The sequence below is a fragment of the Osmerus eperlanus genome, chromosome 1, assembly GCF_963692335.1.
Source record: "Osmerus eperlanus chromosome 1, fOsmEpe2.1, whole genome shotgun sequence".
Classification (NCBI taxonomy): Eukaryota; Metazoa; Chordata; class Actinopteri; order Osmeriformes; family Osmeridae; genus Osmerus; species Osmerus eperlanus.
The window spans coordinates 8,383,606-8,408,706 of record NC_085018.1 but is presented as its reverse complement, the minus strand read 5'-3'; the positions used below and the strand labels follow the sequence as shown (position 1 = coordinate 8,408,706).

At 41.9% G+C, this 25,101-nt stretch overlaps 1 protein-coding gene across 1 annotated transcript; it reads right to left on the bottom strand.

The window, feature by feature from the left end:
* Nucleotides 1–20,290: 20,290 nt before the first annotated feature.
* On the bottom strand, nucleotides 20,291–23,448 carry drd5a (dopamine receptor D5a). Its single transcript, XM_062465707.1, has one exon. The coding sequence runs from the start codon at nucleotides 23,227–23,229 to the stop codon at nucleotides 21,847–21,849; it is 1,383 nt and encodes a 460-aa protein (XP_062321691.1). The 5' UTR covers nucleotides 23,230–23,448; the 3' UTR covers nucleotides 20,291–21,846.
* Between the last annotated feature and the right edge of the window lie 1,653 nt (nucleotides 23,449–25,101).

Genomic DNA, 25,101 nt, shown 5'->3' with positions numbered 1-25,101 from the left:
TTCAGTTTAAGAAATTGACATTGATCTGTTATCTGAACTGAAATAAATATGAATATCCATAACTAGAATATCTACTACTATAATAACTATAGAATAGTTAAATGTATTATAAAGAAAAAAGCTGTGTGAATAAAACACCCCAATCCCATTTTGGGCCATATACATTTTGACAATAAAGAATTAAATGAACAAGTGTCAACATCTGATGAAATGTGATCAAGGACATGCATCGCAATGTCTTTATATGAAAATAGTCTTTGACTAGCAAGAATGGAGAAACGACTGTAGGGAACAATTCAGGATGTGGTTGATTGAATACCACTGGAGAATATTCAAATTGTATGTGGTAGGTAACTGACAAACGAGACATACCATTTGTTTTCCACAAGGAACAGTTAACTGCTTAACCACGATTCTAGAATTAAGCCTATTTCTTCCATCTTGCAATACCTCTTCTGTAAACGAGAAGCAATTTTATGTTGTCCTGAAAGAAAGAAATCTGCAGAGAAAGACAAAGATGAACATAAGCATGTCTTGGGTTAGGATTTATATAGTAAAGAGAAACGGACAGAGAAAAGGGGGGGGTGAGAGATGGGGGGGGGAGCGTTAGAGATGGGGGTAGGGCAGAGAAAGAGACAGAAGAGAGAGAGGAAAGATGTTGATGGATGTGTACTGACAGAAGGTTATATTCCCCCTGAGCCTGCCTCCACTTCCTTCTTCTTCTGTCTTTATGGAACATCAAGGCCAAGCTTACCTTTAATATCTTCTCAAATCCGAGAGGGGAGGAGAAGTGGAGGGTGATATACGCATAGCTCTCTGGTTTTTATTAAATGTTGTTGATACATCTTTTCGGATTCCTCCCTTGGGACTCAATGGTAGAAAGCTTCATTGTAAGCACTCCCATTATTGGCAAGGGAAAAGTACACAAGAGGCAGTAAACGTACATCAGTGAAAACAAAACAGAGAAATAAGCAGATTCCAACTGGTTTTCATCTGAGCATACAGTGTATTTGTATGAAAAATGTGGCCCTGACATTTGGGCTAGGGTGAATCCCCATAAAATGACAAGCGTTTTTATATTTTCTATAATAATTTGACACTGCAGTTTAGAAACATTGCATTCACAGTGGATGAGTGGTGAAACTCTCTGTTTACAAAAAGTACATGCCCTGAAAGTGTTATCTAGTGTCCCGCTTGATCTACTGTGATCTCTTCTTTTCACACTATTCAAAAGAAGTTTAACACTATGAAAATTAGGGATGGGAAGATTCACCGGTTCGCATCGGTGCATCGGCATAAAAGCTCACGATGCGATTGCCCGGATCAAAAAAGTGTGCACCGGATACAATGTGAGATGAAATCGCGATGCATCGTTTCTAAAATTTTTGCGTCGGTATAATCCGATGTATTTATATCGAATAGTGTGTAGGCTAACACCTTTAGTATTTAGAAATGTGACCAATGATTTGTGACCAATCATTTTATATTTAGATAGATTCCTCCTCTCTAACTGTTTCTTACGCGCGCTCTCATCTCCACTCACTGCTGTCAGTGGCCGATTCTCGTCAAGTCTCTCGGCCAAGTTTCGCGCGAGTTGGAGGCGTGTTCGGGCGAGTGTTATCATGGCGGAGGAAGAGTTACACGTTCCTACGAATTGCAATAAATCCAAGGTTTGGCAACACTTCGGATTTTACAATAAAGATGGGCAATTTGACAAGACCCATGCAATTGGCAAGATATGTCGTGCTGCTATAAAGTAGGCAGCACGGCTAATTTAGGTAGTCACCTGAAGAGGCTACATGGTATTTGTGTGGAGACATCTGCCTCCGCCTCGGATTCAGCTATGGCTACAGTCAGTGGCTAGCTCCACCGGTACCCCTAGCAAAAATAGGACGCTATTCTCCGAGAAACAAATCCCTGTTGTGTACGACAAAGACGAGAGATAGCTGAGTCATTGAGAAAAACCTTAAAGTAGGTCGTATGAGTTCAATTTCGTGTGTGGTGTTATGACAGTGTTTACAGCAGCTTGTGACTGCCAGTAATAGTTTACCCTTTTTTACATTCAAAGAACACATACAACAGGAAAGAAGGAGTGGTTTAAGGCAAGGTCCAGGCCTGATGTTATTTTATCTTTTGTCAGAGACTTTGTTTAATATGTGAAGTAAAACTTTCACTTGTTTATTTAATTGATGATTTTCTGTCTGACAAAGAAATAAATCATTATGTACCATATTAAATTGCATAGCATCATATTATTTTGTATCGCATCACATTGAATCGCATTGTGTCGAATCGCACTGCATCGCAATAGGGGTGAATCGTATCGTATCGCATTAGTAGTTGCTTTTATGTATCTTTAATGTATCGGATCGTTGGCAGTGCATCGAGATGTGTATCGCATCGTCCTCAGTGATGGAGATGCACATCCCTAATGAAAATGTATATAACGTTTGTTATCTGAGAAAGCAAAAACAACTATAAGGAAAGGGTTTAGCAATGGTCAGTTATGCTTCACTTCATTGCACAGGCATATTATTTGCACATTGCAGATTTCGTATTTGACATTTAGCAAACATTTTGGATTATTTTCCTCTTGTGCAAGCAATCAAAAGGGGCCTGTGGACAATAATTTACAAATGATCCATTTCTAGGTTCAAAGCAGCTTGTACTCCGATTTTACAGTTTTCTTGTGCTTGTGCGGCTTATATTTTGAAGCGGCTTATAGTCCGGTTTTAGAACAAAAAAGTGGCTTAGTCTCAAGATCTCTACAGACTAGCAGCTAATGTAATGCTCAACACTTGAACGGGGGCTTATTACTTGAAAGATGAATTATTAGTGTGTTTGCTGCAAGCAAAAACACTATTGTTATTCTGCATACTTATTATTAGTGTGTTTTCTGCAAGCAAAAACACTATTGTTATTCTGCATACTTATTGTTGTTATGCTTTGTTGGAATGCTTTGTTGGAATGCTGAAGCAGCATTCCAACAATATTAAAACCGTTCAGCTATCACAAAATTCAGCAGTTTCAGGCCATGGGTGCTATGACTTTTCAGATTTGTACCTCTTATGCTTGAAGTAATATAAATCAATATTCATAACATTTTTAACATGGTTTTCCAATTGAGTTTTTTTTTTTATCCTCTCAATCCTCTTAAACTTCTTCAACTTTCAAATCCTTCTTCTTCCTCAATCCTTCAGCTACAGCCACCATTTAAACTTTAAAATGTTGAAAAAACCCTAAACATTTATTTTTTTTATTCAGCTTTTTGATATCTATTCAACTTTTTTTAATATCACTGATTATGTTTCATGAGTTTTTCAAACCGTTTCTTACAGATTTACATGGGTGTGTATGTGAGAGCTTCAAAAAGTATTTCTATTTTGCCAGCATTACCACAATTTTCACTCTTCATGCTTCATTTTTGGATCAATAGATAGCTAAGTGTTGGTCGTAGACAGTTGCAGGGCTCTCAAGTTTTGAAGACAGGCAAGAGTGACATTTCCCCTCTCCCAGCCCCCCCTCAAAATTAATTAATTAATTGCTTTTTACCTGACATCTTTGAAAGGCAGCAATGATTAATGCATCCATGGCCAGGATATAATGATAAAGTATGACATGATTTTATGTATGACCCATTTTCAAAAATGAGGTACCATTGGATTCCCTGGATCAAGCCGAATTCAATGCACACCATGGCGTCAATTTCCGGTTGATAGATTTTCCGTTATTTCCGGTTTTATCAAAAACCTTTGAAAGCCTACTCCTCCTAGAAATTTTGTCAAATCTTCTTCAAAATTACCAGATATGATCTTCAGACCAAGCCTCACAAAAGTTATCGAAAATAATTTTGATCCTCACAACCGTTTTTCCGGTACAGCCAATCAAATTCTGCAGAAAAGCCGCCAAACAGGAAGTGAAACCATATCTCAGCAGTTCTTTGAGGCAGTGACACCAAAGTTGGTACGCCTACTCGGAACTTTATTCTAAGGATGTCCTCCAAGAATTGTGTCATGTGACTAAAAGGGGGCGTGGCCGGAAGCATAAACGTGTTTTGGCTAATAACTGTTTAAGTTTTTACCTTAATAAAGTAATTTCTTTGTCTGTTGATGTCTTGTGAGATATCAAGCCTGACTATTAATAACTTTTCATAAACTTCGAATGGACGTGGCCGCCATTTTGGATTTTATGGAAAAGTGTAAAAACCTTTTGCACGCCCCAATTTTTGTCCAATGTTTACCAAATTTGGCAAAGATGATCATTAGACCTAGTTTCACAAAAGGAATCAGATGAATTTTCAATTTTCAAAAACGTTTGTTCGGTAGAGACGATCAAAAGCGGTGGCAAAGCCACCAAACGAGGCGCAAGAGCATATCTCAGCAACCATTTGCGCGATTGTCACCAGACTTGGGTTCCATCGTTCCCATGAGGAGCAGAGGAGGCCTGCAGTGTTATACCAGAAAAAAAACTTTAAACTCTCAGTACTCTTGAACGCAAACATATATTTCAACCAAACTTGGTGTGTTGCATGAGTGCAACAGGTTGTTGTGACTTAATTGTTGCACAAGTGCTATGGAGGCCATGTCCTGCTCTGGACTGCTTGGCCCCTCCATTGCTGCTTGCAGCTATATTTATTTTTGGGATTGGACGTATAGTTTTGCGTGTAGGTTAACTTGTTTGAGGTGTGGATTCTAGGTAAATTTCTGTTATTCTCTCGCCCTCAGCGCGTTAGCAATCATAGCTGCACCGTCACCGTGGCAACCACACAGACACGCCACTCAGTCTCTTATAGTGATGTGTCGTTCGTGAACGATTCGTCCTTACAAGGACTCGGGAGTAACGAGTCCTCTCAAAGAGTGATTCGTTCATTTTCTCGTGGCCGCGCATCGGGACTGTTGCATAGGCTCGTCCAAGTAAACAGAAATGATTCGATCATTTCCGACTCGGTCTTCGGGTACGAGTCTTTGGATCATTTTTCACGTGACCTGCATAGGCTCTGTAGTGGTAGCTAGAGGAAACACTAGAGGGAACGATTCGTTCATTTCCCGACTCGGTCTTTCTACGAGTCTTTGGATCATTTTTCACGTGACCTGCATAGGCTCTGTAGTGGTAGCTAGAGGAAACAAACGATTTGTTCATTTCCTGACTCGGTTTTTCTACGAGTCTTTGGATCCTTTTTCATGTGACCTGCACAGGCTCTGTACTGGTAGCTAGAGGAAACAAACTATTCGTTCATTTCCCGACTCGGTCTTTCTACGAGTCTTTGGATCCTTTTTTCACGTGACCCGCATTGTATTTTTTAGTAGAGGAAACAGTTTCCTCATTCCCTTTCGTGTGGCCGCTGTTTTAGTAAGACGTGAATAATATTTGCTCAAGTCATCATACTGACTGGTTTTGTTATTTTCACTTTACATTTACACTTACAGTTTAGTGCAGTGTAATTGCTTGCCGTGATAATTAAATGCTAGTGTGATAATAAATGACCAAATCATACAAACTGTCATGATACATTATTTTAATGCAGGAATTTCTTTTAAAATAGTATCTGCTGGTGCACATGTCATGCACTAACCTACATGAGAATATGACACGTGTTTGCAGTGGACGGATAGCCCCCCCCCCCGTTGAAATGAACGAATGACTCGAAAAAAAGATCCGTTAATTTTACTGAACGAGATTCAAAGAACCGAATCAGTAAAATGATCCGAACTTCCCATCACTAGTCTCTTACACAAGTGATTGGTATTAACGTCACTGTGTCCAATCCCAACCGCCGTAAACTCCTATTGTCCAAACCCGAACGGGGTTTGGACACTCAGTTTCCGGTCTTTTTGCCAGAATTTTCTTTTGCGATCGCCAGCAAAGTGAAAGTAGCATTATTTTAGGCATACCAAACAATCTACGTGTCAAATTTCATGAACATATATGGACGTTTACATGTCTAAATAATATAGGAAAGTTACTTTGGCCGAAAGACCACTCGGCGACACTCGGGCGACGCTTGGGCGACGATCTTTACTCTGACAAGTGTGTCTGTGTTGTCATCGTACTGCTACTATATGGGTTAGCATATGAGTGTATTTCAACGCTAGCTTAACAGTACTTTGTCTAGCCAATGAAAATACACGATCATGTGTGACGTGATCTGTAGTCGAGGGGAGGAAGGGATGGGGGCTAGCAAACTTATGCCCTCGTCCTCCTGGGGGACTTCAATGCTCATGTGGGCAATGACAGTGAGACCTGGAGGGGCGTGATTGGGAGGAACGGCCCCCCCGATCTGAACCCGAGCGGTGTTTTGTTGTTGGACTTCTGTGCTAGACACGGCTTGTCCATAACGAACACCATGTTCAAACATAAGGGTGTCCATATGTGCACTTGGCACCAGGACACCCGAGGTCTCAGTTCGATGATAGACTTTGTAGTCGTGTCGTCGGATCTGAGGCCGAATGTCTTGGACACTCGGGTGAGGAGAGGGGCGGAGCTGTCAACTGATCACCACCTGGTGGTGAGTTGGCTACGATGGTGGGGGAAGACGCCGGTCAGGCCTGGCAGGCCCAAACGTAATGTGAGGGTCTGCTGGGAACAGCTGGCGGAATCCCCTGTCAGAAGGAGCTTCAACTCCCACCTCCGGGAGAGCTTCAATCATGTCTCGGGGGAGGCCGGGGACATTGAGTCCGAATGGGCCATGTTCCGGGCCTCCATTGTTGATGTGGCTGACCGGAGCTGCGGACGCAAGGCGGTCGGTGCATGTCGCGGCGGTAACCCTCGGACCCGGTGGTGGACGCTGGAGGTGAGGGAAGCCGTCATGCTGAAGAAGGAGGCCTATCGGACTTTGTTGGCTGGTAGGACTCCAGAGGCAGCTGATGTGTACCGGCAGGCGAAGCGGAAAGCGGCTTTGTCGCGGAGGCAAAAACCCGGGCGTGGGAGGAGTTTGGCGAGGCCATGGAGAATGACTTCCGAACGGCTTCGAAAAGGTTCTGGACCACCATCCGGCGACTCAGGAGGGGGAAGCAGTGCACTGTCAACGCTGTATATGGTGGGGATGGTGCGCTGCTGACCTTGATGGGGGACGTCCTGGATCGGTGGAAGGAATACTTTGAAGACCTCCTTAATCCCACCAACACGCGTTCCGACGTGGAGGCAGAGTCTGGGGACATTGGGGGGGGCCTTTCTATCTCTGGGGCTGAGGTCGCCGAGGTGGTTGAAAAGTTCCGCGGTGGCAGGGCCCCTGGGGTGGATGAGGTCCGCCCGGAGTTCCTTAAGGCTCTGGATGTTGTAGGGCTGTCTTGGTTGACACGACTCTGCAACATCGCGTGGACATCGGGGACAGTGCCTCTGGACTGGCAGACAGGGGTGGTGGTTCCCCTCTTTAAAAAGGGGGACCGGAAGGTGTGCTCCAACTTTAGGGGGATCACACTCCTCAGCCTCCCTGGGAACGTCTATTCAGGGGTTCTGGAGAGGAGGGTCCGTCGGATTGTCGAACCTCGGATTCAGGAGGAGCAATGTGTTTTTTGTCCTAGCCGTGGAACTGTGGACCAGCTCTATACCCTCGGCAGGGTTCTGGAGGGTGCATGGGAGTTCGCCCAACCAGTCTACACATGTTTTGTGGATTTGGAAAAGGTGTTCGACCGTGTCCCTCGGGGGCTCATGTGGGGGGTGCTCCGGGAGTACGGGGTACCGGACTCCCTGATCGGGGCTGTTCGGTCCCTGTACGACCGGTGCCAGAGTTTGGTCCGCATTGCCGGTAGTAAGTCGAACTTATTCCCGGTGAGGGTTGGACTCCGCCAGGGCTGCCCTTTGTCACCGATTCTGTTCATAACTTATATGGACAGAATTTCTAGGCGCAGCCAGGGCGTTGAGGGGGTCCGGTTCAGTGACCTCAGGATCGGGTCGCTGCTTTTTGCAGATGATGTGGTCCTGTTGGCTTCATCGGGCCGTGACCTTCACTGGAGCGGTTCGCAACCGAATGCGAAGCGGCTGGGATGGGAATCAGCACCTCCAAATCTGAGGCCATGGTTATCGACCGGAAAAGGGTGGAGTGCAATCTCCGGGTCGGGGAGGAGATCTTGTCCCAAGCAGAGGAGTTCAAGTATCTCGGGGTCTTGTTCACGAGTGAGGGAAGGATGGAGCATGAGATCGACAGGCGGATCAATGCGGCGTCCGCAGTGATGCGGGCTCTGCATCGGTCCGTCGTGGTGAAGAAGGAGCTGAGTCGAAAGGCGAAGCTCTCTATTTACCAGTCGATCTACGTTCCTACCCTCACCTATGGTCACGAACTGTGGGTAGTGACCGAAAGAACGAGATTGCGAATACAAGCGGCCGAAATGAGTTTTCTCCGCAGGGTGTCCGGGCTCTCCCTTAGAGATAGGGTGAGAATCTCAGTCATCCGGGAGGGGCTCAGAGTAGAACCGCTGCTCTTCCGCGTCGAGAGGGGCCAGTTGAGGTGGCTCGGGCATCTGATAAGGATGCCTCCTGGACGCCTCCCTGGTGAGGTGTTCTGGGCATGTCCCACTGGGAAGAGGCCCCGAGGAAGGACCCAGGACACGCTGGAGGGACTATGTCTCTCGGCTGGCCTGGGAACGCCTCGGGGTCCCCCAGGAAGAGCTGGTGGAAGTGGCCGGGGAGAGGGAAGTCTGGGCCTCCCTGCTTAGGTTGCTGCCCCCGCGACCCGACCCCCGGATAAGCGGAAGATGATGGGATGGGACTTCAAAGTATACTTTGGAATACTCTAAAATAACCTGTGTAGTGCACTTTCAGTTCATGAAGTATACTTCCTAAAGTACCTCAAAGTATACTTTTCAATACTTTCAATTGCACTTTGAATTACTGTAAGTACGTCAAGAAGTAAACTTAATAAATGTCAATTTACTCTGATTTACTAATATATTTAAATGTTTAGGGGCCCTTCACACGTCACTAAGAGAACGAGGGCCTTCGCCAAGTGACACCACAGATCCTTAGCTGTAAGAAGCTAATTATTGTGTATACACTCATGTTGAAATAATCCAGCTCCTTTTATGAAACGTAACACTCATTTAACTCATGGTTACAATGGTAAACCGGCACAACAATGACAACTAGAGAGGGTACAATTTCTGGGGAAATTGTAGGGTGTGCTTGCTTGCGTCGGTTGGACAGGGGTCCGTTTTTTAATGACATTTTTACAACTGATATTTCTGTATTTTATATAAAAATGCATACTTATTATTTATAAAGATTACATAGATTTAAAAGCATTTTTTTTTGCTGCTCATTTACAACTGAAAATACGAGTGAAGTGTAGAATGAAATAGATGTCTTCTCATTTCCCCTGCAAGAGGCAGCCTCATCGTTGAATCAAAACGAATAAATTTGGCAGACCGGTGTACAAATTGACCTAATCTCTAAGACTTAAACGTCCTTTTAAGTTTTCCCTTCTCGTGATATTTTCAGGCATTTAGCCTACTCATATTGCATTCATTCATGAATAAAGAACCCCCTTTGAAGATTATTCTACGACGTTACCGGCAGTAGAAGATGGAATCGCGATTCAAACAGTACCATCTGCTAACTGAAAATATGCCCCCAAAAACGTAAATAAGCTTGACATTTATTTAGTGGAAAATCGCTCATTCATAAAAAGCTCACTGGTAGCGATCATTGTCAGTAACAACGCAAAATGTGATATAGCCCTGTGTGGAGAAGCTGCCCCGGTAAATTGTACTACTACGGTACAGTACTAGACTACTGCTGTGTTAGTCTCGGTAGCGATTGCGTTGGTTGAATTGGATTTAACGTTCCGTTGTACGGTTTAGGCTGAAATTAATTATTTTTCATGAACAGATTGACAAAGTTTAGGCTGTGGCAATGAAGTTCAGGTTAGTAGTTAGATAGACTTTTGATTTAAGTAAGGGGAGTGCCGAACATGTTCTGTCGCCGTTTGACTTCCTACAGCTGTGTAGATGTTTTTGTAGTGTCTCGCGTAGGCTACAGCGTTGCAGTGATACACTGGATTGAAACCACAGGTAATGATAATTTCACTCACAAATCGTTTACTTGTAATCTAATGTCATAATAAATCCTACAACGAAAATGTATATGTGAGGAATGTTTATTTTAACGATTGAAAACAGATAACGCTACATCATAGACCACTGTAGTATGTGTTGCCCGGGCAACACAGGCTAATGTCATGATGCTAATACTTCAGTGAAATAGTAGACTACTGTTTCCGAAAGTAGATGTACTTCCTTAATAATATCAGCTTATACTGTACATTACACATCACAATTGTGTGTCATATCACAAAGTAAAATGAGTAAATAGTTATCACCCTGGCCTCTTTGCTTGTGGCGTTTCTGCAGCTGCCTTGCAGTAAAGCTATAGTTAGCCTAGCTATCCCCCAAGTTAACAGATGCGAAACGAATGTTCTGCCAAAGGTAGTCACGCGTGTTTTCGTGACGTTAGTGACGTAGTGACGTTAGTAACGTCAGTGACTGTGGCTAGCAAATTAGCCACCGTTAGCTTCACTTTTCGCCACAAAAACTTAACTTCAGCCTAAACCATGCAACGGAACGTAAATTCCAATACAAGCAACTCAATCGCTACCAAGACGAAACTTTTGACACCTACGTTGTCTATGTAGGCCAAATATTGACTGAGTTTTAGGGGGGCGAAAATAAACAATAAATAATAATAAATAAATATATATGTGAGAGAACAAAGGTTGTGCTCTCGCCGAAGGCTTGAGCACACCCAATTACCACGCAACAAAACACTACATTCTAAGCAGACACATAAAAAAAACGAAATTCATGAAGTTACATTTGTATTTCGAACAAACGGCAAACTTATTTGCAAATTTTTACATTATTTACCGCCTTGCATCATGGGAATTGACCAGCCAATGAGCCACGCTATCTTCATTTTTTCACGTCCTTATTTCGTTCTTCAGTCAGTTTGACAGTATAACCTTCAAATGCACAATGCAACCCTTCTGTCTGCTTCTTTCTCAAGTAGCTTTTTCGTTTTTTCCATTAATACTCCAATTGATAATTATTAGTATAAGAGTATAGGGCTTCAAAATGTTTTGGCAGTAATTAAGGTTACAGCTTCAGTACGAAAAAAGATTCAATGTGCAATGCATAATAGATTTTCCTAGACATGAATAATTAGAATGAGATGGATCTAAAGAGTTTAACCTGTAAAGTAGGCCTACTTAAAAAATATTTTGACTGTTTTTGCTGTATAATAATAGAAAACGTACATCTTACTCCAGAAGAAATGTATACAATTTTCTGTTTCGAAGCATACTTCTTAAAAGTATATCAAAAGTGAACTATTTTGAAAGCATACTTAAAAGTACATCAAAAGTGAACTATTATCTAAGTATACTTCTTAAAAGTATATCAAAAGTGAACTATTTTCTAAGTATACTCCTTAAAAGTATATCCAAAGTGAACTATTTTGAAAGCATACTTCTTAAAAGTATATCAAAAGTGAACTAAAAGTGTACTATATTTTAGTATACTTATAGTATACTTTAATATACTTCTTTTTTGTAAGGGTCGACATCAACATCGTTTTTCAAGTGCAGCTCCAAAGTATTTTCTTGAGACAATCATTCGGTTTTTACGAGTAGCACGACATACAAATCGTATAGGCTCTCAAGTATGGCGTGAAATTAGTGCCAGGAGAGCGAGCTCTGTAAAAACGATTTGTAACTTGCAAAAAGGATTTGTGTCTCTGTAGAAAATGATTCGTGTACTTCGTAGTACTCCGTAGAAGAAGGCAAGATTTGTGTACTTGCAAAAAAGATTTGTAACTTGCAAAAAAGATTTGTGTACTTGTAAAAAAAAGTTTTGTGTCTCCGTAGAAGAAAAAGATTTGTGTACTTGTAAAAAAAAGTTTTGTGTCTCCGCAGAAGAAAAAGATTTGTGTACTTGTAAAAATAAGTTTTGTGTCTCCGTAGAAGAAAAAGATTTGTGTACTTGTAAAAACAAGTTGTGTCTCCATAGAAGAAAAAGATTTGTGTACTTGTAAAAAAAAGTTTTGTGTCTCCGTAGAAGAAGGCGGGAACAATGCTCCCAAAACCATCTAAGCCAATCAAATATAGCCATTTCTGTGTCTAGTATCATTGGACATTTTCGTCTGTCTATCACACAAAGAACGTCAGCGAATAAGAACAAAACTAGAATGCTGATGATTTCAATGGCGAGTCATTTGGTAAGTATGTCAAAATATCCATGGGCATGTATCTTTAATCCAACATTTAAAGATTATTCGGTTAGCACACTCTTAACAGTATAAATTAATGGATAAGAGTCGTAGTAAGTTGAATAGTTTTTTAATGTAAATATGTATTCGGATATTTAATTTTTTGCAAGTTACAAATCTTTTTTGCAAGTACACAAATCTTTCCTTCTTCTACGGAGACACAAAACTTTTTTTGCAAGTACACAAATCATTTTCTACAGAGACACAAATCTTTTTTGCAAGTTACAAATCGTTTTTACAGAGCTCACTCTCCTGGCACTAAATTCACGCCATACTCAAGTGCACCACAACATAACTTATATTTTGATGAAACATGAATTAAATAGCCTACTGACAGTTTCCTCAAAGCCTAAGACGAGGGAACCTAGGCTTGTAAAAATCGCCTCGGTTCGTCAAACTACAACTAGCAATACGCTAGGAAGGCAGTGCGCGTTCACGCGTAGGGGAGTGGGATTCTGTGGGGGAGTGAGAATTCGGTCCAACACCTGACACAGTTTTTAGGTCTCGAAAAGAGGTCCAGGTAGAGGACGTCTGGTCACCCTAATTTTGGTGAAATGGTAGCTATGTGCTCGAAGTAGCCTAGTTGGAGAGCTCACCGTCTGCTGTCTCTGATGTCCATTTTTACTCCTGTGTTACAACTCAGGGGAACAAGCTTCATGCATCTGTATGTTTCACTAATTGAACAAATAAATTATCTGGGTCGTAGGTACTTGAGACAGGCGGAGCCTTCCAGCGAGGGGGCGGAGCTTCAGCTCCTTCAGGCGACACGCCCCCCACAGTCTCAAGCAGAGAAGACTGCTGATTTTCTCACGATTTCAAAGCATAATTTAACATACTTGTCGGGTGTTTTTTTCATTCGAATTTGGATAGTTAACAACACATTCTTCTGTGGTGTGATTAACTTAAAACTCGTTTTCAATTCCACTTTACAGGATCTTTAATCAAACAGCTGCAAGACCCAGTGAAATGTTATAGGCTAGCTAGCAAAATAACGCTAGCATCGCTAACAACATTACTAATTCAACTTTGGTAGTGTAACCGAGCTCTATGTAAATTCGTTTTAGATATAATTGTATATGATCGTTTGGACAATAAGACACGGACGCGGTCTCTTTTCATAACTTGTATTTTACCACTGCTCTTCTTGATATCGCCATTCGAACAGCCCTCACTGAATTTCACATAATGCTTTCAGCATCAAGCCTATGGCAACTCCTGAGGGACAAAACTCCCTTGTCCGTTGTCACATAGAAAGGTCTGCTACAGTAGGCTATCCTCAGGATTTGCAAGCTAGCTAAATTTACTAACTATATCTAAAATAATTTTGTAGACATAACAATGGATTCTGCCACTTAATGAGTGACTTGGCTTTATTTCTGGACATACTATCCACAACCGAAGTGTGTTACACAATGCTGTAAGCGCCTATACTCGTGCATTGCTCTTGGTACCCAGAATGCCCTGCGGCAAGCTGAAAAGCTACTAAATTAAGGGGATTAGTTTAGTTAAATAAGCATTGTTTGGAGTTCTATTGTTGTTTTCGTTCTGTTTTGATGTGTAATGCTAGGGTCTATAGTTTAGATAATTTGAGTGTTCACCCTGATTTGGAATGTTGTCTAGTTAGATGGCTTTCCAAGCTGTCCGCTAAGACAGTGTGTCCGGTTATCGATCATGAGCGTTAGTCAGCTGAACGTTAGTCGGCGCAACGGTAACGTTGTTTGTTTAAGTGCGTTTTATACTTAGATATATAAACACAGTGCTATTAGGGCAACCGGGTACTTGCCCAGGGGCACATGACATCTAAGGGGCCCTGGACAATGTCAACTAAAATGTTATATCACGTTATGAACGCAGTCCTAACTTTCCTTAATGAGAGTACTTTATTGCAACTCGTTCGATCAAAATAGTATGTCAAATCACGTCAAAAACAGTGTTTGTGTAGTAGCCAGTGCCGCCGCTCCCATAACGCGCACTACGCGCTGTGAGTAGGGCTCCAACTTTTCTAAAATGGTCTTAAAAAGATAACAGGAGTCAGGGGAAGAAAAAAAGAAAGAAAGAGACTGTGAGATGGTGGCCGTGCATCACTTTCAGGTAAGCCCATGTTTAATCATTGTTAAATATGGGAAATGTGCTGCTAATTTAATGGTTAGCCTATGCATACACCTCAAACTAGCTGACGTTATTGCTAATGTTAGCACACTCAAATATGTTTTAACTTAGGTGCAAGCTAAATTGAAATTACTTTACATTCTATGATGCTTTTATATTCGATTTATCAAATAGTTTTTAAATTAGTAATAAAGGTGGAGAGCTCCTTGGCTAAACCAGGCTAAGAAACGCAAGGTACATGGGGCTGAAAAATTAAAAGACAAAAAGGCCCCAAAAAAGTGCTCGCGCACGTTGCGTGTTCGCATTAATTTAAGAAATCAGTAACTAGCATCACATCAAACACGGGGGGGGGGGGGGGGGGCTTGAGCCTTGTTGCCCAGGGCACAGAAATGTGTTAATCCGGCCCTGACGGTAGTCCCCTAGCCTGGTCCTAACCAGACTCTCGTACATTGCATTTGTACATTGTCTCGATCCATTGACAAGCGTTAACTTCCTTGAAGGCGGGTACTCTGTTGAAGTTTAAAACTATTTTATCTGCCCAGAGCCACTCTGGATCTGGCATAACCAATCGCTAGCGTTCGCCTTAGCCAACTCCTTCACCACTACCTGTTAGGGGGACTGACGAGATCTACAGCAGACTTGTCTCTCTTAACCGTTGGTTGGCTCGCTTCTGCTCAGAACAGGGTTTAGGATTTGTAGATAATTGGTCTAGTTTCTGGGCCAAACCTGGCTTGTTGAAAAGTGACGGGCTCCATCCGAGCTGGAGAGGTGCTTTTCTATTGTCTAGGAATATTGAAGCTATTTTAGAGCAGGCCTGACACTCACTAGAACAAGCCGGGCCACAGTCTCTTAGAGAGTCTGATAGGTTTGTTGATTGGTATGTTGTGAGCTGTTGGGGGCCCGATAGCCTAGCTTGTAGTGTAGCCAGTGTGGTTGCTGATGTCGTTTTTTCCATTGAGACGGTGTCGGTCCTCCGCCCTTTTTCAAAATTTCGGCCTTCAATTATTAGGAATTATACCAATTGAATATGTATTCAGCCTTGCTCCCCCGTTGCTCTTCCTACTAAGTTTTCTGATGACAGTGCCACCTTTTCAGAAGAATTATCTACGTCTAAAGCTGCCAAAAACCCATACTGGAATGTTGGGCTCCTAAACATCAGATCTCTATCCACAAAGGCCGTTTTGATTAATGATCTGATGTCCGAATGCAGCCTGGACTTGATTGGACTCACCGAAACCTGGTTAAAACCTGACGAATATTCCCCCCTGAATGAAGCATCGCCTCCGGATTTTGCGTACTCACACGTTCCTCGTGTATCAAAGAAAGGTGGTGCTGTTGCTATGATATATGAAGCTAGCTTCAACCTCAGCCTAAAATCTGTAAACACCTTTAAATAATTTGAAATAATTTGCATGAAACCACCAACTATTTTAAAAAGGAATAATGCTACTACTCCTGCCCCCCCTCCCTCATTTTGTATAGTTACTCTATACCGGCCCCCCGGCCCGTATTCCCTCTTCCTGGAGGAATTTGCTGATTTTAATGCTGACCTTGTGACATATACTGATAACATCTTAATTGTGGGTGATTTTAACATTCATGTGGATGACCCAAAGGATCCTTTAAGTAAGGCCTTTACTGCTCTAATGTATTCCACAGGTCTCACTCAGGTGGTTTCCAAACCTACCCATCTTCACTCGCATACATTGGATCTAGTTCTCATGTCACTAATCAAGATTAGTGACGTTATTGTCCACCCCCACAATCCTATATTATCAGACCACTGCCTAGTTACCTTCAAAATGGACCTCTGCCAGAGCCTTGGAGGCACTCAGAATATTTCTACTAGACGCTGCATAACCCCAAACACAGCTCTGGAACTGGCTAGTATTCTACCCGCTGCACTAGAAGCACTTGACGTCCCAAATAAATCATTAAATGCTAAAACGAGGGATCTGAATTTGGTTCTTCAGCTATCCCTAGACTCTGTTGCCCCACTCAAACCAAGGAAAAGAAAAGACAAGAAAATTGGCTCCATGGTATTCAGAGGAAACCCGCACTCTCAAGAGGTCCACTAGAAAACTAGAACATAAGTGGCGTACCACTAAATTGGAGGTTTTCCGCCTGGCCTGGAAGGACAGCCAAATGGAGTACAAGCAAGTCCTCATCAGGTCCAGATCAGAATATTTCTCTAAGTTGATTAGTAAGAACAAGCACAACACTAAGTTCCTATTTGATACTGTTGCAAAACTCACTAATAAAAGTACACTCTGTGTTAGTTCAGATCTCTCTCCCAATGATTTCTTAGACTTCTTTGACCAAAAAAATCTATGCAATAAGGGACAAACTACAGACTAGTCCTGGAGGAGTGGCCATCAACACTGAACTTTCCTCTATACCAAGCATGCTGCATGTTGAGGCTCTAACTCACTTTAACCCTATTTCTATGGAAGCGTTCATCGAGCGGGTAGACTCCTCGAAACCCACTAGCTGCCTTCTCGATCGCCTCCCTGCCAAACTCCGTAGGGAACTTCTCCCTATTATTGGACCACCCATGCTTAGTATTATTAATGAATCTATTGTAACTGGCCAAGTCCCCAACGATTTCAAACAAGCTATTATTAAGCCCCTTCTTAAAAAAACAAACCTGGATCCAGGTTGTCTTAGCAATTACAGGCCAATTTCAAATTTGCCATTTCTCTCCAAAATTTTAGAAAAGGCTGTGGCACAACAGCTCACTGAACACCTCTCCTCAAATCAGCTTTATGAACCTCTCCAGTCTGGATTTCGTCTCCACCACAGCACTGAAACTGCATTAGCCAAGGTAGTCAATGATCTATTATTAGCCTCTGACACGGGCTCTATCTCTGTCCTGGTTCTTCTAGACCTAAGTGCAGCTTTTGACACTGTGGATCATGAGATTCTCCTGGAACATATGGAGAACTATGTTGGGATTTCTGGTACGTCACTTAAGTGGTTTAGATCGTATCTATCTGATGGATCACAATATGTCCACTATGATGGCTGCTCATCCAGGAGCTCCACTGTAAAATACGGAGTACCGCAGGGTTCAGTTCTAGGCCCTCTGTTATTTTCACTCTATATGTTGCCTTTAGGAAACATAATTAGAAGCTCTGGGGTAAATTTTCACTTTTATGCAGATGATACTCAGCTATATATGTCTATAAAGTCTGGAGAATTTCCACATGCTATGGAAAAATGTGTTTCTGGGTTAAGAACTTGGATGACTGCAAATTTCCTTCTTAATTCGGATAAAACCGAGGTTCAAATTTTCGGTCCTAACCCTACAGAAATAATTTATCCAATCTGACCTTAGACCTAGACGGCGTCAAAGTCTCTCAAAGCCAGCTGGTAAAAAATTTAGGAGTCACAATGGACCCAGACCTTTCGTTTGAGTACCATATTAAGCAAATTACCATAACTGCATTTTTCCATCTACGTAATATTGCCAAAATTCCTCTCAAAGGATGATGCGGAAAAACTAATACATGCATTTGTTACGTCCCGATAGGACTACTGCAATGTGTTGTTCTCTGGCCTCCCAATTACCTACCTAAAAAATTTACAGTGGGTGCAAAATGCTGCTGCTAGACTATTGACTAGAACAAGAAAGTTTGATCACATAACATCTACTCTTGTCTCTTTACACTGGCTCCCTATCCAAGCCAGAGCTGACTTCAAAGTTCTACTACTAACCTACAAATCTCTGCATGGATTGGCACCACTGTACCTCTCCGGTCTCCTTGCACCCTATTGCCCCGCAAGGACACTTAGATCTCAAGATGCCGGCTATCTGGTGGTTCCCAAAATTAAGAAAAAAACAGCTAGAGGTAGGGCGTTCTCATATAGAGCACCTCTTCTCTGGAACAAATTACCTGTCTCAATTAAGGAGGCTGACACTGTTTCGACATTCAAAATTAGGTTAAAAACTTTATTGTTTAGTCAATTCTACGATTGTTAAAGGTAAGTATGTGTGTATTTACTTCTATGTAAATCTGGGGTGTGTGTTTGCCTATGTGTGTATCACATGTAACTTTTAAATTGTAATTATAGCTTATATGTTCACATTGCCCCATCTGGATGTTACATCTAGATGTTACAAATAAAGTAAATCTGTTACTGTATATTGTCACTGTTATAGTTTCCGTTGCTGTATATTGTTACTGTTATTGTTTCTGTTACTAGTTGGAGGCAACGGGGGACGGGTTGTTTTCATCCTTATTCTATAAGTATAACTTATTTTAGAGTTCTTTCCCCTGGAACAGATTTCATGTTCCAACCGAGGGGGGCTGTCGCTGTCTTGGTGTGTGGGGCTGCATCAAATACCCCTTTTTTGCTCTGTTAAATTGCTGCACCAGTCCACACTTGACCGGTGGGGATCTCATTCTATTATGACTGTAACTGTTAGCTGCTCCTGGCATTCTCTAATCCCTGCTCTCCTCTCTCTGCCCCCCCCCCTCCCACACACATCCCTTGTGGTGTGGGGGGTTTGAGCTGTCAGCACCTGCCTGGTCGTCGGTCGGCCAACGCTGGACCTGGTCGCAAGTCTCCCGGTCCTGTCCTACATCTATAAAGTTGAACAATGGATTTTGGTATTTCAAAACCCATTGACACTGTATGACTATGTTTAGCCTGTGTTCTGCTCCTCTCTCTCACCAACCGTCTCTGGAGGAGGGGATCCCTCTCTGAATTGCTCCTCCCAAGGTTTCTTCCATTTTTTCTCCTGTTGGGAGTTTTTCTGGGAGTTTTTCCTTGTCTTCCTTGATGGTTTAGGTTGGTTGAGGGGCAGTTCTATGGGCGTATGTGAAGCCCTCTGTGACATGCTTGCGTGTAAAAAGGGCTATACAAAAAAAATTGATTTGATTTTGATTTGACCACTAACGGAGCTAGCTGGAAAATCAAACGAACCCCGTGGGGATCAAAGATTGTTCTTGCTCTGGCTTTAACTTCTGGATATTCGGCAGCGTTGCCACAACGGACCGAAAGGCTTCGCTCGCATCTTTCTCCGCCGCCATTACGTAACTACAACTCAAACTAGCGCACGACATCAACGTCGTTCTCAGCCACTCCCTCTGTTCGCTGATTGGACCGGTAAAAAGTTTACCAGAGACATCTGACCAATATACCTCAAGCCCAGACGCAGTACAGAACCACAATGAAAGTTGAGCGGAAGTACGTAGGAGGGCAGAGCCAGTCTAGTAGTCCCCTACCATTACAAAGGTATTACTGGACAGTAAAGAAAATATTCAGTAGAGTAATATTACTTGTTTCATTGGGCTTTTGCCCCAGATTTTGAATGCATTTTGTAAAAAACATGACCAGCTGGATTGAAATCTGGCAATTTACTTGGCCTACATTTGTATTGGGTGAGAAACAGGTCTTTGGTTGATTTTGCAGTCAATTGGGGCTCAATTAGTAACTTGATGCATGACATCCAATGATTTTAGAAGCACCAAATTCATGAAAATGATCTGTACACGGTCAATTAATCCTGCTGCTGATTTCCAAAATCACGTCATTCGGGAAGAACATTTTGCCAGTTCCAGCCAAAACCATACTTGCGTTTTCTTTGTTTCACCATACTATCCTATTTCCGTCACTCTGGTAGGCCCATCTTTGTCTAATATGACCATGAAACTTAGAAATCCAGAACTGTCCTTGCTCTTTTAGGTACTCTTATTTTATTATGACCTGTAATTTTGGTCTTTCTTTGGGATTACAAATGTGAAAGTATTGCTTGTATGTGTGTGTGGTAGACTTGAACTAAATCTACATCCTGCGGTTTTTATTGGACTATAGTATGAATGGTGTTTTATCCTAATCTACCACTAAGGTTGTTAGCAGTGAGTGCCATAGGTTCTTGGACAGTAACACATTTTTCTTTATTTTTCCTTTGAGTTTGACGATGGGGTTAGAATGCATACAGTAGGGTATTGTCTTACATATCAGATGGACCTGTCAGAAACTATAGCACTTTTCACTATAGCACTTTTCATATATTTTACGGCCAGTGTGTGGCATTAGGCTCATCAGCGTGTCCATGCTCAATAAAGTCTTCCAAATTGGTTACACCCATTTCTTTCTTAAACAAAACCTTGATTTTGGAATAGCCAGGATTTCTGCAATTTCCAAGATAAAAACTGTGGATTTTTATTCCTGAACCTCATGACAGCCATCTTAATTTACATTGACAGTGACATAGCCAGGTGGACACAGCTGTGTTTGTCATGTAGTCACACAAAAAAACATCTCAAAAGGCAAATGCTGCAAAAGCCTTGTATCAAAACCAGACATTAATAGTTTTCTCATGCATGCACCCAAAACACAAGACGTGTCAAGAGTGACTGTCTGCAGAAACCTCCTCTTGACATTACATCAAAACATAATTGATTTCAAATATCTAATGGTTGAATATTATTTCTGATGTCTGTCCTAAACATTAAATATCTGACCATCTTAGACTTATTGATCTTTAAAACAATCAGCCTTGGATCATCATCAAACCAGCTACATGCAAAAATAATTCTGCAGTTTTACAGAAGCACCATTTTTCAGAGCTCTTTGCCCACATAGATTTCCAGACTTCCTTATGCAGATTAATACCGAACACCCAAATATATTCTTATTTCTGCAAGAGCATTTTATTTAACACTGATGACACACGTCACTGTTTGAAGGACAGTATACATTCATATAATGTCATCTGAACAGTATTAAAAAAGTGGACATTAAGTGAAGTGGGTAGGCTATTTAACTTCACTGCTCAGAAAATATGTCTCATCTTGAACGTTTAGAATTATTTTAATAATGAGTCTGGAGACAGTTGGTTCAGAAATGGAACTGTTACAGATGTAACTCCAATTTGTACAGTAGCCAATACATCTTCATTTTGACCTTCTGATCTGTTGCGTGCAAAATGGCTCAAATGACAAAATATGCGTGCGTGAGAGAGAGAGCTCTTGAACAAAATAAATTCAACGTTAAGTGGTCTTGAAACATTCCTCCTTACCGCGAGTCAAACTTACACTGAACTCTTCAAGAAAATAAGGCTTTTAAACAACTGCATGGTAATGAAATGGCGTGGTTGCACTGCCTTTAAGGCTTTCATCCCTCAGTCAACAAGACCACGGGCAGGATACGAATAAGCAGCAAGCGATTATTTTTGAATCTGAAGTCAATCTTCTACAAAAGTGACACTAGAATCGTACAAAGTTATACTCTCCACCTGTCAAATGGATGATCTGATATACAGCGCATTGACGAGTCAAGTGAACAAGATAAATTGAATTAAATTCTTCAGCTTCAAATATATAGACGCTATAACATTAAAACAAAAGAAACATAATTTTCTTATGCTATTAGACACCAATACATGTCACTTTTCAGCATGGAACAACAACATCACATCTCAATAATCTTGTTTGAAGAAATACATCCTTTTACGCACGAGGTGACGCCGTTTTAATGTAATCCATTTGGAGTGAAAGGTGTCATTCTGTCAAGACTGATGTCTGCTTCACAGTCGTCCAGGTCACAAATAGAATCTGTGGCATTTTCATTATTGTGAGAAAGTTGCGATATTCTATCAAATGTGTCCTCGTGGTCAATGCATTCCACTACGTTTGGAATCATATTGACATAGGCGTTCACGATTTCTTTATGAATGAGGGTATCTTGGTTGTATGAGACCATCTCGTTGCTAATATTAACAGTTTCCACGGGTGTGCCTGAACAAAAATTACGACAACCTAAAAGGCTGGCAAACGCCTTCCTGAACTCTGCGTTGAAAGCGTAGATTATAGGGTTCAGAGATGAATTAGTCCAGCCAAACCACACAAAGACATCAAATGTGGTCTCACTGACGCACGGTAGACCAGCGTTTAGGTCAGTCGAGGGTCTGTCGCAAAATGGGACTATGCAATTTAAGATAAAGAAAGGTAACCAGCAACACACAAAGACACCCATTATAATCGATAGAGTTTTCAAAACTTTGGTTTCCCTTCTAATCGATGTTTTCAATGTATTGTGGTGTTGGCACTCCAGTCTGGTGGTCCTGCAACTTTGCGCGTGTTCCGCTGCACGCTCAAGGGAAGCGATCCTTCTTATTTGTATTTGAGCAATCCGATAGATTCTCGTGTATGTCACAATCATAATTGCTACAGGGATATAGAAACTTATCAAAGACGAAGATATAGCGTATTCTCTATTGAGGCTCGAATCACAATTTTCCTCCACTGCTTTAACAGTGGATGAATTGAGCTCTCCAATTATATCGTCGTCACTGGCTTTATGCCAGTTTAGTTGGACAGGTATGAATGAAATGAGTACAGACAAAGTCCACGTGACGCTTATCATAACAAAGGCAACTCGTTGAGTCATTTTTCTCTCGTATCGGAAAGGACTCGATATGGCCCAGTATCTATCCACGCTGATTATACAGAGGTTGAGAATGGACGCAGTTGAGCACATAATGTCAAACGCCACCCATACATTGCAAAAAGTACCAAACGGCCAATATCCCGCAACTTCGGCTACCGCTTTCCATGGCATGACCAGAACTGCAACAAATAAATCCGACACTGCTAAGGAAACTATGAAAGTATTGGTTACTTTAGTTCGTAGGTGCCGAAATCGGAGCACGGCAGTGCATACCATAATGTTCCCCAGCAGTGTCCATAAAATTAGGAGGGAGAGCAAACATCCAGTCACTGTCCGGATGATCAACTCCCTTCTGCCGTCGGACGTCGCTTCAGATTCAGTTGCGTTCCACATGATCTCTTCGAAAGGCAACGGGACGGAGTGGCTCTCATGCACCGATGAGAGGTATTTTGCGGGATTCTCCATCTGGCTTCTGAAGAGAACAATCAGGTCATCAATCTACTCTGTGCGCGTGGTAAGACGCAGGAATTATAAAATAACCAAGTCGCGATTTCACTCAACTGCCATACTCAAAGCTGAAACAAAGGAATTCACGTGCATTTTACATTTTACGCGCTAGTACGGAGCCAAACCGATTGTTCGGTGCGCCAAAGCGGTGAAGAGCATAGCTCATTGTCATCTGCATGATGTTACGCGTGCAGTCTGACCTGCCTAGCCAAAGTAAGACAGCTGCAATGAAATTGTTGGTCTGAGCTATTTTGAGTTCCTTAGCGCTCTGAGGGAGGAGGGAGTCCCCTGAGCGAACACGCACATACATGCGTACACCATTATGCTTTTAATTCTGGAAGCACGCGTGGATGGAAACATCTCTACTACACCTATAGAGGTTGCGTAGGCTACACTACACCATATTTACAACCTCAATCAGGAGTTTGAAGTGTTGGGTATTCAGAACACTCATCAACGCCCGGGCGAACTCAATTCAGAGGGCGCTTATAGGCTACATAGGCCTATAGCCTATCATATATAACCAAATTACCTATTCACAACATATATTCCATGAGTGATTTTGCACACGGAAGGCTGGCCTGTACATTATCATCCATGAATCTATATTTGAAATGCAGTCATTGACTTTAATTGTGTTGAAACTAAGAAAAATGGATATAATGTTGTAGCACTTTGTTAGACGCTGCAGAAGCGTCGGCTCTCCGACGAGCTGTCCATGGTACTGAAAACACGCACCGGAGAACCCTGTTTGTGCAGCCTCCCCTTTTATGAGCCGAAAAGGTCTTAAATGCTGTGCTATTATGTTAAATATGACTTCTGACACTGTCACGGTTGGATGGATTGTTATTTCGATTAGTTCTTTACATCACCTAGTATAGCCTATTCTATTTTCCGGTGGTGCATGACAAAAATGTATGTCACTGGCCAATTATTTCATAAAAAGTGAGCAGGACGGTTTCATCGTAAAATATATAGCCTATCCTATTGAGCCACTGCAGCATGATGCAGGCAACATCACAAAATAGGTGAGTCACAACCGCGCTGTGTCCTTGCATGTGAAAACGCAACAACTCGTTATGTGTTGCGAAAATAGCTGCTTTTCCTTTTACAGTTTCCGGTTCAACGTCATTCTTATTTTTAGACATTTATACATGTTTGTCAAATCGTTTTGACGCCCGATCAAAAATAATCTCTTGGTGTCCTGTGCCCAATTCTCTCGAGTATCTAGGCTGCCATGTAAAAATCCTATCAAAATGTATCTCTCTGTACCCTTGTGCCCATGGTGATCTAATCTTTTGACCGACTTTTACTTCGCCTAGTCGCACAATTAATTTAAATCTACGAGCCATACACGTGATCAACCTCCCAGATTATGTAAAAGTAGGTCTGTAAATGTTAAATTGCCTTTAGGCTACGAATATCTCAAATGCAACTGCTGCACTGTTATACATATTCACTACAACGACTAATTAAAATCAATATCATATTCATAATGATCCAATGCAATTGGGTAATCAAGTAGGTCAACATCCACCCACACTAGATTAGATGGAACTTTATTTATCCCCTAAAGGACACGCAAACGTCTAGGCTGCAGCATGCAAATCCAAATAATATTATCATGATTTTAAAACTACAAGAGGCTGAACAATAATACAGTTGAACAACATTTTTTGTTTATTTTTATTTGGCAAGGCGAAGGCCTACATGCCAAGCGACAGGGTTGCTGCTTCAAACAGAATATTTGGCGCCACCATGTGACAGGTTAGTAAAATGATGGATTTTAGACTGGAGTCTTCAGACTGTTGACATTGCTGAAACAAGTAA